Genomic DNA, 13,907 nt, shown 5'->3' with positions numbered 1-13,907 from the left:
CGGGCACAGACCGCGCAGGCCAATACGAACTCCTTGACGTCGTTCCGCATGGTGGGCCACCAGAAACGACGAGCCAGGAAGGAGAACGTGCGATGGACGCCAGGGTGGCAGGCGAACCGGCTGGTATGGCCCCAAAGCAGTACCCGGGACCGGACAGAGTCGGGGACGAAGAGACGATGAATAGGAACGTTGCTTGGAGCACGCTGGAAGCGTAGGGCACGTCTAACCACACCCTCGATGCCCAAGGTGATGGCTCCAACCACTCGGGCCTCCGGGAGGATGGGAGTAGGGTCCTCAGAGGGTGGAGCCCCCTTGGAGTGTAACCGGGACAGGGAGTCGGCCTTCGTGTTGCGGGAACCGGGGCGGAAGGTCAGCGAGAAGTCGAACCGACTGAGGAAACTGGCCCATCTCGCCTGCCGACCGCTGAGGCGCCTGGAAGCGCGGATGAACGTCAGGTTCTTGTGGTCCGTCCAGATGGTAAAAGGCTCCTCGGCTCCCTCTAGCCAATGACGCCACTCCTCCAACGCAGCCACGACCGCCAGCAGCTCCCGATTGCCGGTGTCGTAGTTCCTCTCGGCAGGGAGGAAACGACGCGAGTAGAAGGCGCAAGGATGTACCTTCTGGTCCGAAAGAGAACGTTGGGATAGGACAGCGCCCAGTCCAGTATCCGAGGCGTCCACCTCCACAATGAACTGTCTCTTGGGGTCAGGGTGGAGCAGGATAGGGGCGGAAGTGAACCTCTTCTTGAGGGAGCGAAACGCAGCACATGCCGCTGGGGACCAGTCGAACGGCAGAGCGGGGGAGGTCAGCTTGGTAAGTGGCTCCGCCACTTGACTGTAGTTCCGGATGAACCTTCGGTAGAAGTTGGCGAACCCGAGGAAACTCTGTAACTCCTTCCGAGTGGTGGGTTCAGGCCAATCCTCCACAGCTTGGATCTTGCGAGGATCCGCTCGGGTCAAGCCCTTCTCAACGATGAAGCCCAGGTAGTCGACGGAGTCGGAGTGGAAACGGCACTTCTCAGCCTTGATGAAGAGCCGATTGTGGAGGAGGCGCTCCAGCACACGGCGGACATGCTGGATGTGTTCCTCGAGGGTCCTGGAGAAGATGAGGATGTCGTCCAGGTACACCACCACGAACACCTCCAGCATGTCACGAAGGACGTCGTTCATGAGTGCCTGGAATACCGCCGGGGTGTTGGTGAGGCCGAACGGCATCACTAGGTACTCGTAGTGGCCCCTGGGGGTCTTGAAGGCGGTCTTCCACTCATCGCCCTCACGGATACGGACAAGATGGTAGGCACTCCGGAGGTCCAGCTTGGTGAAGACGGAGGCCTGGGTCAGTGGCTCGAAGGTGGAGTTCATGAGAGGTAGCGGGTACTTGTTCTTGATGGTGATCTCGTTGAGCTGGCGATAGTCGATGCAGGGTCGCAGGTCCCCATCCTTCTTACCAACAAAGAAGAAACCGGCCGCCACCGGGGAGGAGGAAGGCCGAATGAGTCCTGCTTCCAATGACTCAGAGATGTAGAGATCCATCGCCTTCTTCTCCGGAACGGTCAGACTGTAGAGGCGGCTGCGGGAAGGGGAGCCCCTTGGCGGAGGTCGATGGCGCAGTCATAGGGGCGGTGAGGTGGAAGGGCCTGAGCCCTGGACTTACTGAAAACCTCCAAGAGGTCGTGGTACTCGGGAGGTATGGACGAGAGGTCCGGAGGCGACTCACCAGCGGGCCTCCGGGGCGGGGGACAGGACGCCGCCTGCAGACACAGGGCGTGACAGGAGGAGCTCCAGCCCTTGATGGTACCGGAGGACCAGGCGATGTGGGGCTCGTGCAGCGCGAGCCAGGGCCTACCCAGGACCACCGGGACAAGGGGGGATTGGGTGATGAGGAACTGGATTCTCTCGACGTGGTTCCCAGCGATGGTCAGCACGACTGGGCCGGTGCGTTGAGAGATGTCGGCCAGGCGGTGTTGGTCCAACGAAAAGATCTCCAAGGGCCTCACAAGGTCCTCAAGTGGGATGTTGGCTCGGGTAGCAAACTCGAAGTCGAGGAAATTCTCGTCTGCCCCAGAGTCGATGAGGGCCTCCACCGTGGCTCGTTGGTCCCCCCAGGCCAGGGTGACGCTCATCAGATGGTCAGGTGGTGCGCGGCTCTGGGAATGGGAAAAACGGCTCACCAGGATTTCCCGGGGTCTCGGCGAGCCTGATCTTTTGGCCGGGTGGGGCAGTCGGCGATTCGGTGTCCCTCCCTTCCGCAGTAGAGGCAGAGACCGGACCTGAGCCTTGCCTCACGCTCCGCCTGGCTCAGATGAGAGCGTCCCAGCTGCATGGGTTCCTCCTCGCGAACCGAACGGGAGGACCCGCTACCACCAGTTGTGTTGAGGACAGGGCGTCCAGGAGTGACGTCATGCGTCCGGGGAATCCGGGGTACCTCAGGAGGTAACAGTCGGGTCCTCTCGCGCCTTCTCTCCTGGAGGCGTCCGTCGATGCGGATGACGAGGCTAAACAGGTCCTCGAGGGAGTCGGGCACCTCCCGGGTAGCGAGCTGGTCCCGGACTGCGTCACTGAGCCCCCTCAAGAAGGTTAGGCGAAGTGCAGGGTCGTTCCATCCACTCTCCACCGCCGCCAGTCGAAACTCCAGGACGTAGTCAGTTACCCTGCCACTCCCCTGTCGGAAGGTCCCCAACCGGGCTCCAGGGTCCAGACCTCGGGCTGGATGGTGGAACACTCTGCGGAGCTCCGCCACGAAGTCTGGATAGGAGAAAACAAAATCTGCATCCATTGCTCAGGAGGAAATGATCCACTGGGCAGCATGGCCTGAAAGCAAGTTCGTCATATAGGCCACTTGGGACCCTCTAGCAGTAAAACGGCTTGGTTGATGACGGAAAACCAACTCACATTGCATGATGAATGTGGCACACTCCTCGGGATTGCCGTCGAACAGCCGTGGGACGGAGAGACGGGGTTCCCGAGGTGCGGGATCAGCTGGGGCTGCGGGGAATGCTCCTGAAGGATGTGAGGGAAGTAAAGCATTAACGGTGTCGCTCAGCGAGTGAAGCTGAACGAGAATACCAGATTGTTGTCCCGCCAGAGCGGCCAGTGACCCTTGAATAGGCAGGACCTGTTCCCTGAGATCCTGCACCGCAGCCGCAGCCCTCTCTGGTTGGTGGCTGTGATCCTTGGTCAACTCGACTTGATTAGCAAGTGCGGTTCTGACCCTCTCTGTGTCGGCTGGGGTCGTCATTTTGGTTGGATCGTAATGTTAAGGTTTGACACCGACCCCAAACGCAACGACACAAGAGAGTAGGATTCAGAGTTGCCAAAAACAAGGGCTTGTTTATTAAGACTAAATAAACAGCACAGACTTGGAAGAGTTCAAACAAAGAATGGAATACAAGCAAGGATGAATGTTGCTGCTCTGCAGCTTCTCCCGGGATGGTAGTCAGGGGAAGCAGACGCTGACGTCAGAGCCGCTCTGCAGACTTCTCTCGGCAGAATCTCCGAGGTGGTTGCGGGACCGAGAGAGAGAGGGGGAGCGAGTTAACTCAGAGTGCAGGTGGAACAGAGCAGGTGAACAGGAGAGGTGACTTGTACCCGAAAACAGAGTTATCCAAGTGACTGAATCTTCGGTGTAAATACACACTGTGAGTAACGTTCCAAACACAATCCCAAGTGATAGATATCTTCGGTGCAAAATAAACACTGTGAGCGAAGTCCCAAAATACAATTCCAATGTGATAATATCTTCGGTGTGTAAACACACAGTGGGAGATGTTAGGCCAAAATATTATCCCAATGAAACAATCCAAAAAAGGCTAAACGCTGGGTGAGTGACTGTCTGATAAAAAGCTGGAAATCTTCAGTGTTATATAAACACACGAAAAACGGAATTGGATCAAAGACAGTCATAAAAACTCACCCAGGCGTTGTGCGTAAAGAGCGTTGGAACAGAACGGAGCGAGCGCATCGCCACGGGGAAAGGGTGTCCAAGAGGAATGCTTCTTGAATATCCTGGAGGCAAAGCACAGGGAAACAACAGCAGGCAGCAGGAACGGCGAATGCAACTGAAATATCAAAACGATCCAACAAAACTTGAATGGGGAAACGGGGTATAAATAATACGGGAATGCTTAATTGACAAGCAGTGACAGCTGAGGGAAGTGATTGATAAGCGTGTGGACGGGGGAGAACCAATCAACGACGTCTCTGGGAAGAAGCGTGTGAATAGGGGAATGAAATGATTAACAGAAAACAAAAGGAACCAGAGCGAGTAGGCTTAAAGGAACAGAGCGAGTAAGTGAGCAAAGGACAAAACCTCACAACATCACACAAGAACATAATAAAAGTGCATGTACACAATACACAATACATCACACGTAAACATAAAAACACAAAACAGAACAGTCTACATAACAGTAAAAGTGTACGACAGTAAAATAGTAAAATAAAATAGTAAAATACAGGGCAATACAGTAACTCTGCAGTTTTGCAGCTGGGACCCGACTAGAGAAAGCAGCGACACTCTTCCTGTAGGAAGTTATGTAATACAGACCTAAACTCGCATATATGTATCAAGTGACACCACTGCAGGGGTGTAAAGTACTTGAGTAATTGTACTTTGTTACAATACTTAAGTACTGTTTTGGGGGATTTGTACTTTACTCAAGCATTATTACTAGGTTTGTATACTTGTACTTTTACTCAATTACATTTCAGAATTAGGCTCCCGAACCTAATTCCCATTGGAAATTTGAAGCTTCTTATATACGCAAATAAGAAGCTTCAAATCTCCAATGGGAATTAGGTTCTGGAGCCTCAGTTGCTTCTGTAATAAGTTCCACGTGGATGAGGCAGAATAGGAAATGGCTGTTTTTCCGAGTTCTGTGTGGGCAAATGGTACAGAGAGACTTAACAGATCATGTGACTGCAACAGGGTTCGCACAAGGTCCTTGAAGTGCTTAAAGTGCTTGATTCTTTACAAAAAAAAGTTGAGGCCTGGAATTCATTGAAAACATTCCATTTTTTAACAAGGTGCTTAAAAAGTCCTTGAAATTCGAATCAACCATTCACATTGAATATTTTGTTCATCCATGATCAAATTGTTCTGAATCAAGAAATAGTAAATTTTTTGTTCTGTTTAAATAAAATCTGACTGGCTCGCATGCTCCAACTGCCTTTCCTCATTTATTTGCGTGTGATGCTCTAGCTGGCAAGCAGGCCAAGAAGATGGTTAAAAAAACTGCATTTAAAAGTGAATTGTATCCTTTGAGTGACATCCTTGAAAATAAAAAATAGTGCTTGGAAGAGTACTTAAAAGTCCTTGAATTTCATTTAGCAATGTCTGTGGGAACCCTGACCGCAGGCCCAAACGACTCTGTTTCTGCACCATGAGGGACGGTCGGGTAAGAAGGGAACAGACCGAGGAGAGATTTATAAATGAAGCAGTACCGGTGGAGAGTCCTATACGCAAGTGTAGAGAAATTCAGGCATCATAGCAGTATGGGGAGGGGGGAGGGGAGGTACATATAGTATAAGACATGGTACAGGTGACATAATTATAGTACAGTGGAGAAGTAAAATTAAAATAGAATAAAAAAGCAGTGTAAACAATATAACAAATCAATATAATTAACTCTGGACATGTGCATATGGGCAACAAGGTGCGAGATGAGGGTATGTATGCCCTCTCAGTTATATTTGCCCTACAATAAATAGTTACAATATATAATCTAATGTAATATATAATAATAAAAAATTAAAACAAAATGCTAAAATGATTAAAAATGTTATTAATCTAAATGTATCCCATTTTAATCGCATATCAATATTTGATGCGAAAAGCAACAATTTTCAATTCAAATGAATTTTGGTATACGAGTGAATCAGTGAATATACATTATACTGTACATATGTTTAAGCAGCAAAATCCTGTATTAGCTACTACACAGACCAACAGATCAATGCAATTTTTAACAAAGTGCAGCAATTTTAGGAATAATATATATATAGCGCAAAGGACCTTTTGTAAACTCAAGCACTTTCGAGGTAAAAGTAAAACGCAGTACTTTCAAGTACATTCCAGAACAGTTGACCATTTGATGATTTTTTTTTTTACTTTTAATTCTTTCTGTAGTTAATTAATCCAAATTAATGCGATAAAGTCCCAGCCCTACTAAATATATGCAATATATAATGATCTAATAATCCAATAATCTAAATCGAATCTAATATATAATCTTAAAATGCTAAATACATGATCTGATGAAGTATACAGTATTCACATAAGGTGTGGAAGTGCGGAACATACTGTAAGTAGAGGGTACGATGATGTGTGGCTTACAACCAGTAATGAATCTCAACGCCCCGTGGTAGACAGCGTCTAAGAAGAGTGCAGATGCATCCTTGCACAGAACATCTCTTATTAGACCGAGGGGCTGATGGTAAATGGGGCAGCTGTGGCCTAAAAGTTAGAGAAGCGGGTTTGTGACCCGAAAGGTCACCGGTTCGATCCTCCGGACCGGCAGGAAAAATCTGGGTTGTGGAAGTGAATGAATAACTCTCTGCCGTACCCTCGATACCAACAGCTGAAGTGCCATTGAGCATGAGCAAGGCACTTAACTCCCAACTGCTCCAGTGGAGTTGCTCAGTGGCCAGCGGTGTCAGACTGTGGTTGTACTGGGCGGCTCCCAGGTGTGAATGTGAAGCAGGGTGTTACTGAAAAGAGCATTCGTGCTCAGAACCTAGCCTGGGTAAATAAAGGTAAAATAAATTAAATTAAATTAAAATGTTTAAAATAAACACAATTCACTTCATAGTGCAAACGGGATTCTATGATGATAGTCTAAATCAGTGGCTCATGTCAAGGACCTCCACGTTGATACCAAGCTGTAGACTCCTATTTGATTTAGTCTCAGGCAGGGGTGTAAAGTACAGTACTTGAGTAATTGTACTTTGTTACAATACTTAAGTACTGTTTTGGGCGATTTTTACATTACTCGAGTATTATTAGGTTTGTATACTTGTACTCTTTTACTCAATTACATTTCAGAGAAAAAAAACATACTTTTTACTCCTTACAGACCTACAAAGTACAAAGTACAAATCTCACAGGTCCAACTATTTTAATTAGTATATTTGTTTCTCTGGCCAAACTAACGTTAACATTATTAATCCTGCGGCCGCGCTTTATTTAAAAACAGCCAATCAAATCCCCATCAATGAAAAATGAACCCGCCCATACCCATGCTGATTGGTCCTTGTGCAAGACTAGAAAGCGGGGATCTTTGATTAACACTTTGATCGCCATGGGTTAAATTCATAATTTACCATCCCTCGCCAGCTCTATTTGTCTATGGAGAAGTTCCCCTTCTTTGCAGGGCTATAACTTTTTTAATTCTATTGCTACATTGCCATTATTATGGCTCATTCAATGTCCTGTATGTATTGTTCAGGGTGTAGCAACGTTAAACTTTTTCATTCACATATTCATACTAAAATATGGTCTAAAGTATAAGTATGTTTTTATCGTTTTCTGCAGCTTTCTTCAGAACGTGATTTATAGCCCTAAATGCATTATATTGATGATGAAATACAGTTTGGTAGCGATCGGCGCGAGATGAAAGATTTCAACTGGACGTACTTCTAGAATGATCTACGTATGATCTGATGATGACCGGATGGGCGGGGGATCGTTTATAATTCCGTGGGCAGCGTTAGATGATTCATCCAGAGTGGGTCATATGTTCATCATAGCAGTTTATATGGAATAGGTTAGAAAATAACGCTGAATCTCGCGCCGTTGGACGATCAGCGTGGAGTAGACCGTTTTCGATTATGGGATGTTGATCCTGATGAACCATTTCCAGGTTGTATAATACTATATACGTCCAAATAACGTTGTTTATTGAGTTAGGGCGAGCGATTGATCATCCAGTGTGTTGAGATGGAGTCCGGCTACCGATCGCGAGTGCCCGGAGCACATATGGATGGGCACTTCCTGTTTGGCGCGCCCCAAACAGGATCGGCCACCAGATGGCGCTCTCGAACCGTTAGACAGTTGAGTGGAGCTCACCAGTACATCTCAGGGCTCCAGAAAGGAAATATGATTTCGATGACAGATTTTTGAAATATTGACATCAAAGACGAGTTACGGCGTCTTCGGCAGAATGAGCATGGCTCCGAATGACGTGAAACTCGTCCACGGCGATCATAGTGTTAAACACCTGCTATCAGAAGAATAGACAGTCAGAAAAAAAGTGTTTACTTTTACTTTTACATTTAAAAGTAGAAACTTTTTTACTTTTACTCAAGTGTGTTTTTAGCCAGATACTCTGACTTTTAGTGGGGTACGATTTTGAGACGGTATACCCATACTTTTACTTACGTATAATTTCTGGGTACTTTTTACACCCCTGGTCTCAAGGACCCCCGACTGAGAAGATTTAGTCTCAGGGACACCCATCTGAGAAGATTTAGTCTCAGGGACCCCCAACTGAGAAGATCTATGAGAAGATTTAGTCTCAAGGACCCCGACTGAGAAGATGTAGTCTCAAGGACCCCCAACTGAGAAGATTTAGTCTCAGGGACCCCCGACTGAGAATATTTAGTCTCAGGGACCCCCGACTGAGAAGATCTATGAGAAGATTTAGTCTCAAGGACCCCGACTGAGAAGATTTAGTCTCAAGGACCCCCGACTGAGAAGATTTAGTCTCAAGGACCCCCAACTGAGAAGATTTTGTCTCAAGGACCCCCGACTGAGAAGATTTAGTCTCAGGGATGCCAATCTGAGAAGATTTTGTCTCAGGGATGCCCAACTGAGAAGATATATAAATAAAAATAATGCAGAGAATAAGAAAAAGGGTAGAATGACGGGGACCTTTTAGAATACTTGACGTTTTTCTGGGTTTATTTATTTATAGACCTGTCAACCCTCCCGTTTTTCCCGGGATTCTCCCGTATTTCACGCTTCTTTCCCGCCGTCCTCCCGTTTAAATATTTTCCGGTAAATCTCAGCCCTGTCCACACGAGCGCTGGATTTAATATAACCATGATTGTATGTGCGCAGTTGCACTGTTCGGCCACACACAACCGGGGATTTGCTACACTGCAACCGCGGTCTTGAAAACCGAAGCCCAGGGTGAAGTTTTGCGGTTTTGCAGTTGCGTGTGGGCATAGCAACCGAGGTTATTCCCAGTGTTTACAGCAGAGCTGTCGCAATTATTTCCCATGTTCACGGCAGACTGTCAAACAATAGCAAGTTAGCAACCGAGCGCGGGGTCGAGAGATTAGAGCAGAGCCAGCTACACCAGTGTTTACAGCAGAGCTGTCCCAAGTAGCGTTATATGAAAATAATTGTAACAAACTTTTGTTCGAAACGTATCGTCTGTGTTGAAGAGTGTTGTGATCGACTGATGTCTGTTGTCGCATTCCTGACCTGAGGCTCAGAGTAAACATGTAGCTGCGGCTAAACTAAACTCATGTGTTGTCAAGTTATTGTTATAAGGAACCCAGTCCAGACTGCATCCCCTTAACAATTGTTTGTATTGAGCCGTATTGTACCCATTCTGCAATGTGTTAAATAACGTTTGCATCCATTCATAGCGGTAACGTTACCACATTACGTTAGCATTTAAGCTATATACTATACATAGATATAGCCATTCACATTAGCATGTAGCTAACAACACCGGCGGTCTTTTGTGAGACTAAACTATCCGCTCTTGGTGGTAAATTGTGTTGCTGAGTTGGTTTTGTTTCATCAACAAATGAGAGGCAGAACACACAGTGAATGTATCCGTTTGTTTATTGCACTTTTATTGCAGTTTCTTTCTTTGCTGAAAAATATATCCTCCGTTGGCTAAATGACATTTAAAGATGGCGGCTAAACAGGAAGTGTGATGGCTATGGTGTTTCTAAACAAGAAGTTTAGTGAGCGTTCAACCTTTTCTGATTGGTTGAAATGGCCTTCATGTCTGAACAACATCGCCGCCTACTGTTTTGGTATTGTACTACATGTATCGGTTGCTGGTTTTTCCAGTCGCCGTGGGTACGCAATTATATGCGGTTGTTCACCTGTGTGGACAGAGGTATATTTTTTTCAAACTTCGGTTACATTAAATCCAGCGCTCGTGTGGACAGGGCCTCAGGGACCCCCGACTGAGAAGATTTAGTCTCAGGGACCCCCGACTGAGAATATTTTGTCTCAGGGATGCCCAACTGAGAAGATTTTGTCTCAAGGACCCCCGACTGAGAAGATTTAGTCTCAGGGATGCCAATCTGAGAAGATTTTGTCTCAGGGATGCCCAACTGAGAAGATATATATATAAATAAAAATAATGCAGAGAATAAGAAAAAGGGTAGAATGACGGGGACCTTTTATAATACTTGACGTTTTTCTGGGTCTATTTATTTATAGACCTGTCAACCCTCCCGTTTTTCCCGGGATTCTCCCGTATTTCACGCTTCTTTCCCGCCGTCCTCCTGTTTAAATATTTTCCCGTAAATCTCAGTTTTTTTCCCTTCATACAAAAAGGCTACATTACCCGCTGTGAAGACGACATGCAGCAGCCTGGAGCCCCCACCAGTAGGGAGCCCCCCCCCCCCCGCAATTCAAATGGATGATATGCAATGAAACGACAGTAGGAAACCCCCTTAGGGGCCCCATGGCACACAAAAATCTTCGTGTGTAAATGAAACTTTCAGCCAGCAATGCCTACGTATAATAAACAAGCAAAATGAAGAGGATTTATCCATCTGGAGCAGAAAAAAGATGAGGAGGATAATAAACTATGTTTCTATATCTTTATAACAACTGTATCTATCTCAATTTCTACAGCTTACTGGCATGGCTCATTTTAAATATTCCACAGCAGAACTATTCGGTACAGCCCTAGCATGTTTTGATATTGTCAATGATCTCACTTTTACTAGGTGACTAACTCAAATATGCCACCAGAATAAAAAGAAAGGAAAATGGACATAGGGAGGTTTTTTAGTCAAAGGGCAGCAGAGACAAGTGATACAGGGACACAGGTAAGGTCTTACAATGGCTTAGTGATTATAACAGTGCAGTTCAGCATTCAGTAACCCATACTTTTTGTGAACTTTTTGTGTGTGTTTTTGATACAGCATTCTGTTGAACACACACCTCAGAACCGTACCTAATGAAAATTGGCTCAATTGCAAGAAAAATAATAGACAGTTATGATATTACATTCTGCTCAGCATAATTTGTATGCAGAATATTGTGGTTCCCTGCTTTAGTCTGTTGACAGTGCACATTTCTATACTAAATGCTTTTGTAGTCCTGTGTCATACCTAAATGTCATATAAGTGAATTGTATATAAACAACTCACCAAAAGTGACTATTGCGCAACTGATTTGACCAAAAAAAATCTATCAAAGGGGGGTAAATCTACCTTATTTTAATATCCCAATGTTGACAGCTATGTCAACTAGCTAGCGGCACGGTGGTGTAGTGGTTAACACTGTCGCCTCACAGCAAGAAGGTCCAGGGTTAGATTCCCGCTTGGGGACCAGGTTTCCATGATGCCAGGTACCCAGGTGGGGTATCTCCCAGGCCTTTCTGTGTGGAGTTTGCATGTTCTCCCCGTGCTCGCAAGGGTTTCCCCCCGATAAGATAAACCCAATGGAAAAACATGCACAACAACAGATCGCTAACGCTGTGGCGTCCTTGATGAAGACGGGCAGGAGCACTTGGATTGGTCCCCTGGCACGGCCCTCGCCGATGCCTGTCTGCTCCCGGCTGCCCTTGGGGGGAATGACGACGGGATGGGTTTATCGCAGAGATGAATCGCATCGGCGATCCTACAAGAGACAATGCATGCGTGTGTGTTCCGGTGTGTGTGTGCTAACCGTGTGTGCTAACCGCTAAACATTGAGGATAATTGCATGCCAATTAAAGACCTCTGAACAGGTCCTGCATTATTATTATTATTATTATTATTATTATTATTATTATTATTATTATTATTATTATTATTATTATTATTATTATTATTATTATTATTATTATTATTATTATTATTATTATTATTATTATTATTATTATTATTATTATTATTATTATTATTATTATTATTATTATGTCCCAAACGGATTCTGAAATCAACACAATACATTTTACATCCGCCAGATGTCGCTATAGCGCCGCCGCAGCGGGAAAGAAAAGACTCTCAGGTGGAGTTGCTCCGGTTCTCATCATCCGCCCCCGTAAGCTCCTCTTGATGTCCCTCTGGGAGAGAATGCCTCTCTGTACTGTAGCCTAGTAGTGTACACACGCACGCACGCACACATACACACACACACACACACACACACACACACACACACCGTAGTGCGGGATCTCCAGGGACAACAGACGCGGACTGTGCACACACACACACACGCACGCACACGCACGCGCGCCAGTCGACAGGGAAGAGAAGAGGGAGGAGGAGGCGTGCATGTTGCAGCAGGTGGACTGTCTGCATTGAGGAAGAGATACCTGACATTTTCGAGGCTGCACCACGGGTCTCTCGGCGCTCGGTGCGGTAGTAGTAGTGGAACACTTATAGGCAAATAGCTTATTTGGGTGTTTGACGCACTTTGGGGGACCAGTTGCGCACCAGCGGGGCGGGCTAACCCTGAAAGACAGGCGTAGATATAAAAGAGACGACGTATTTAGAATAGGTGTATAATATAGAACTGTGGTGAATGGTGATTAATAACCCGACTGGGCTGTTCCAGCTAGAGATCACATCTTTGGGATTTTTAGTTATTATTAACGAGGGCTGGATATCGGACGTGCCGTGAGTGTGTGCCGCGACAGGTGGTTTTCTACAGGCGGGCACGGTGCAGCAGGTATAGTGCGCAGGTCGCAGGATGGTCGTCAACCGTCCTGTCTGAGTATTGGACGGTGCCGGGTACCGGGACCCCCTGTTCTCCACCCGCCGGGCGAGGGTCCGCTCCTCTCCGCAACAAGTGACCATGAAAGACACCAGTGAATCAAAGGACCACCAACTATCTGTAAGTGTAACGGGCGTTAGTTAGTATTATGCCCGCCCTATATTAAATATATATATTTTTAATGTTAAATCCTAAAATCACTTGCGTTCTTTCCTCTCGGGAAAGCGTATATTATGCAACGTTGTTCAATAAACTATAAAAAGAAAACACTACGGTAGAAAGTTAATCAAAGTAACAAACTATGCCATGACAAGTCAGTCGCTCTCTTCGTCCCAGTCTCTTATTTGATTATTTTTTTTGTTTTTGTTTACTGATAATAACCATTTCTGTTGTTATTAGTTGTTAGTCTAGGATTTCCCATTTCCTCGTGTAAAGGTATCGGGACTATCGGCTGTTTATAGGCCTCCATTCTGGTGTCCTCTGGCCCAGATCTGAATAATTGAACTGGTTGTTGTTCCAGTGCTCTGGCGGCTGGCCTCTCTCTTGTCCTTATGTTATACAGCATACGGTGCTGAGTGAGCCTGTTATGACCCCTGGTGCTACTTGGAACTGGTTTATTTAGAATTATTACAGCTAACACCCTTAGTGCATATTTAATTTCACATCCTATAATCAGCGTGTGGAGGGTTCGTCCACCTGTTTTTATTTGTAGAGAATATAGAGTTGACCGACCTTTTGTGAGCTGATGCTAATATTTACAATTTAAATTCATAGATACTAAAGTAGGTTACATAGTAAAGTACCAGGTTGGAAAATAGCTTGGGGTCCTATAACTCTACACAGATTAGATTAAAACAGTAAAGTGCAATAGTAATATACAAGGTACATGTGATCAAGTCAAGTCAAGAGTTTTATTTGTCACAGCATACACAAGTATACAATTAATTGAAAATGGGGGACCCTGATGTAAACAAGACAAACGTCTTTCTCTGGTCTGCATCCCCTTA

The 13,907-nt window shown here is 46.0% G+C and overlaps 1 protein-coding gene across 1 annotated transcript in view; it reads left to right on the top strand.

Annotated features, from left to right (window-relative positions):
• Positions 1-12,981: 12,981 nt before the first annotated feature.
• The window catches only part of kif19 (kinesin family member 19), a gene marked incomplete at both ends in the record, with an annotated part of 182,634 nt that continues 181,708 nt past the window's right edge, over positions 12,982-13,907 (top strand). The window contains one exon of the mRNA XM_084330652.1: positions 12,982-13,020. Coding sequence (XP_084186778.1) covers positions 12,982-13,020 — 39 coding nt within the window. The remainder of the gene's footprint in view (positions 13,021-13,907) is intronic.

This window comes from Notolepis coatsorum (genome assembly GCF_963971535.1).
Source record: "Notolepis coatsorum genome assembly, chromosome: 15".
NCBI lineage: Eukaryota > Metazoa > Chordata > Actinopteri > Aulopiformes > Paralepididae > Notolepis > Notolepis coatsorum.
Note: the sequence above shows the minus strand (reverse complement) of the source record. Positions and strands in the feature narration are given on the sequence as shown.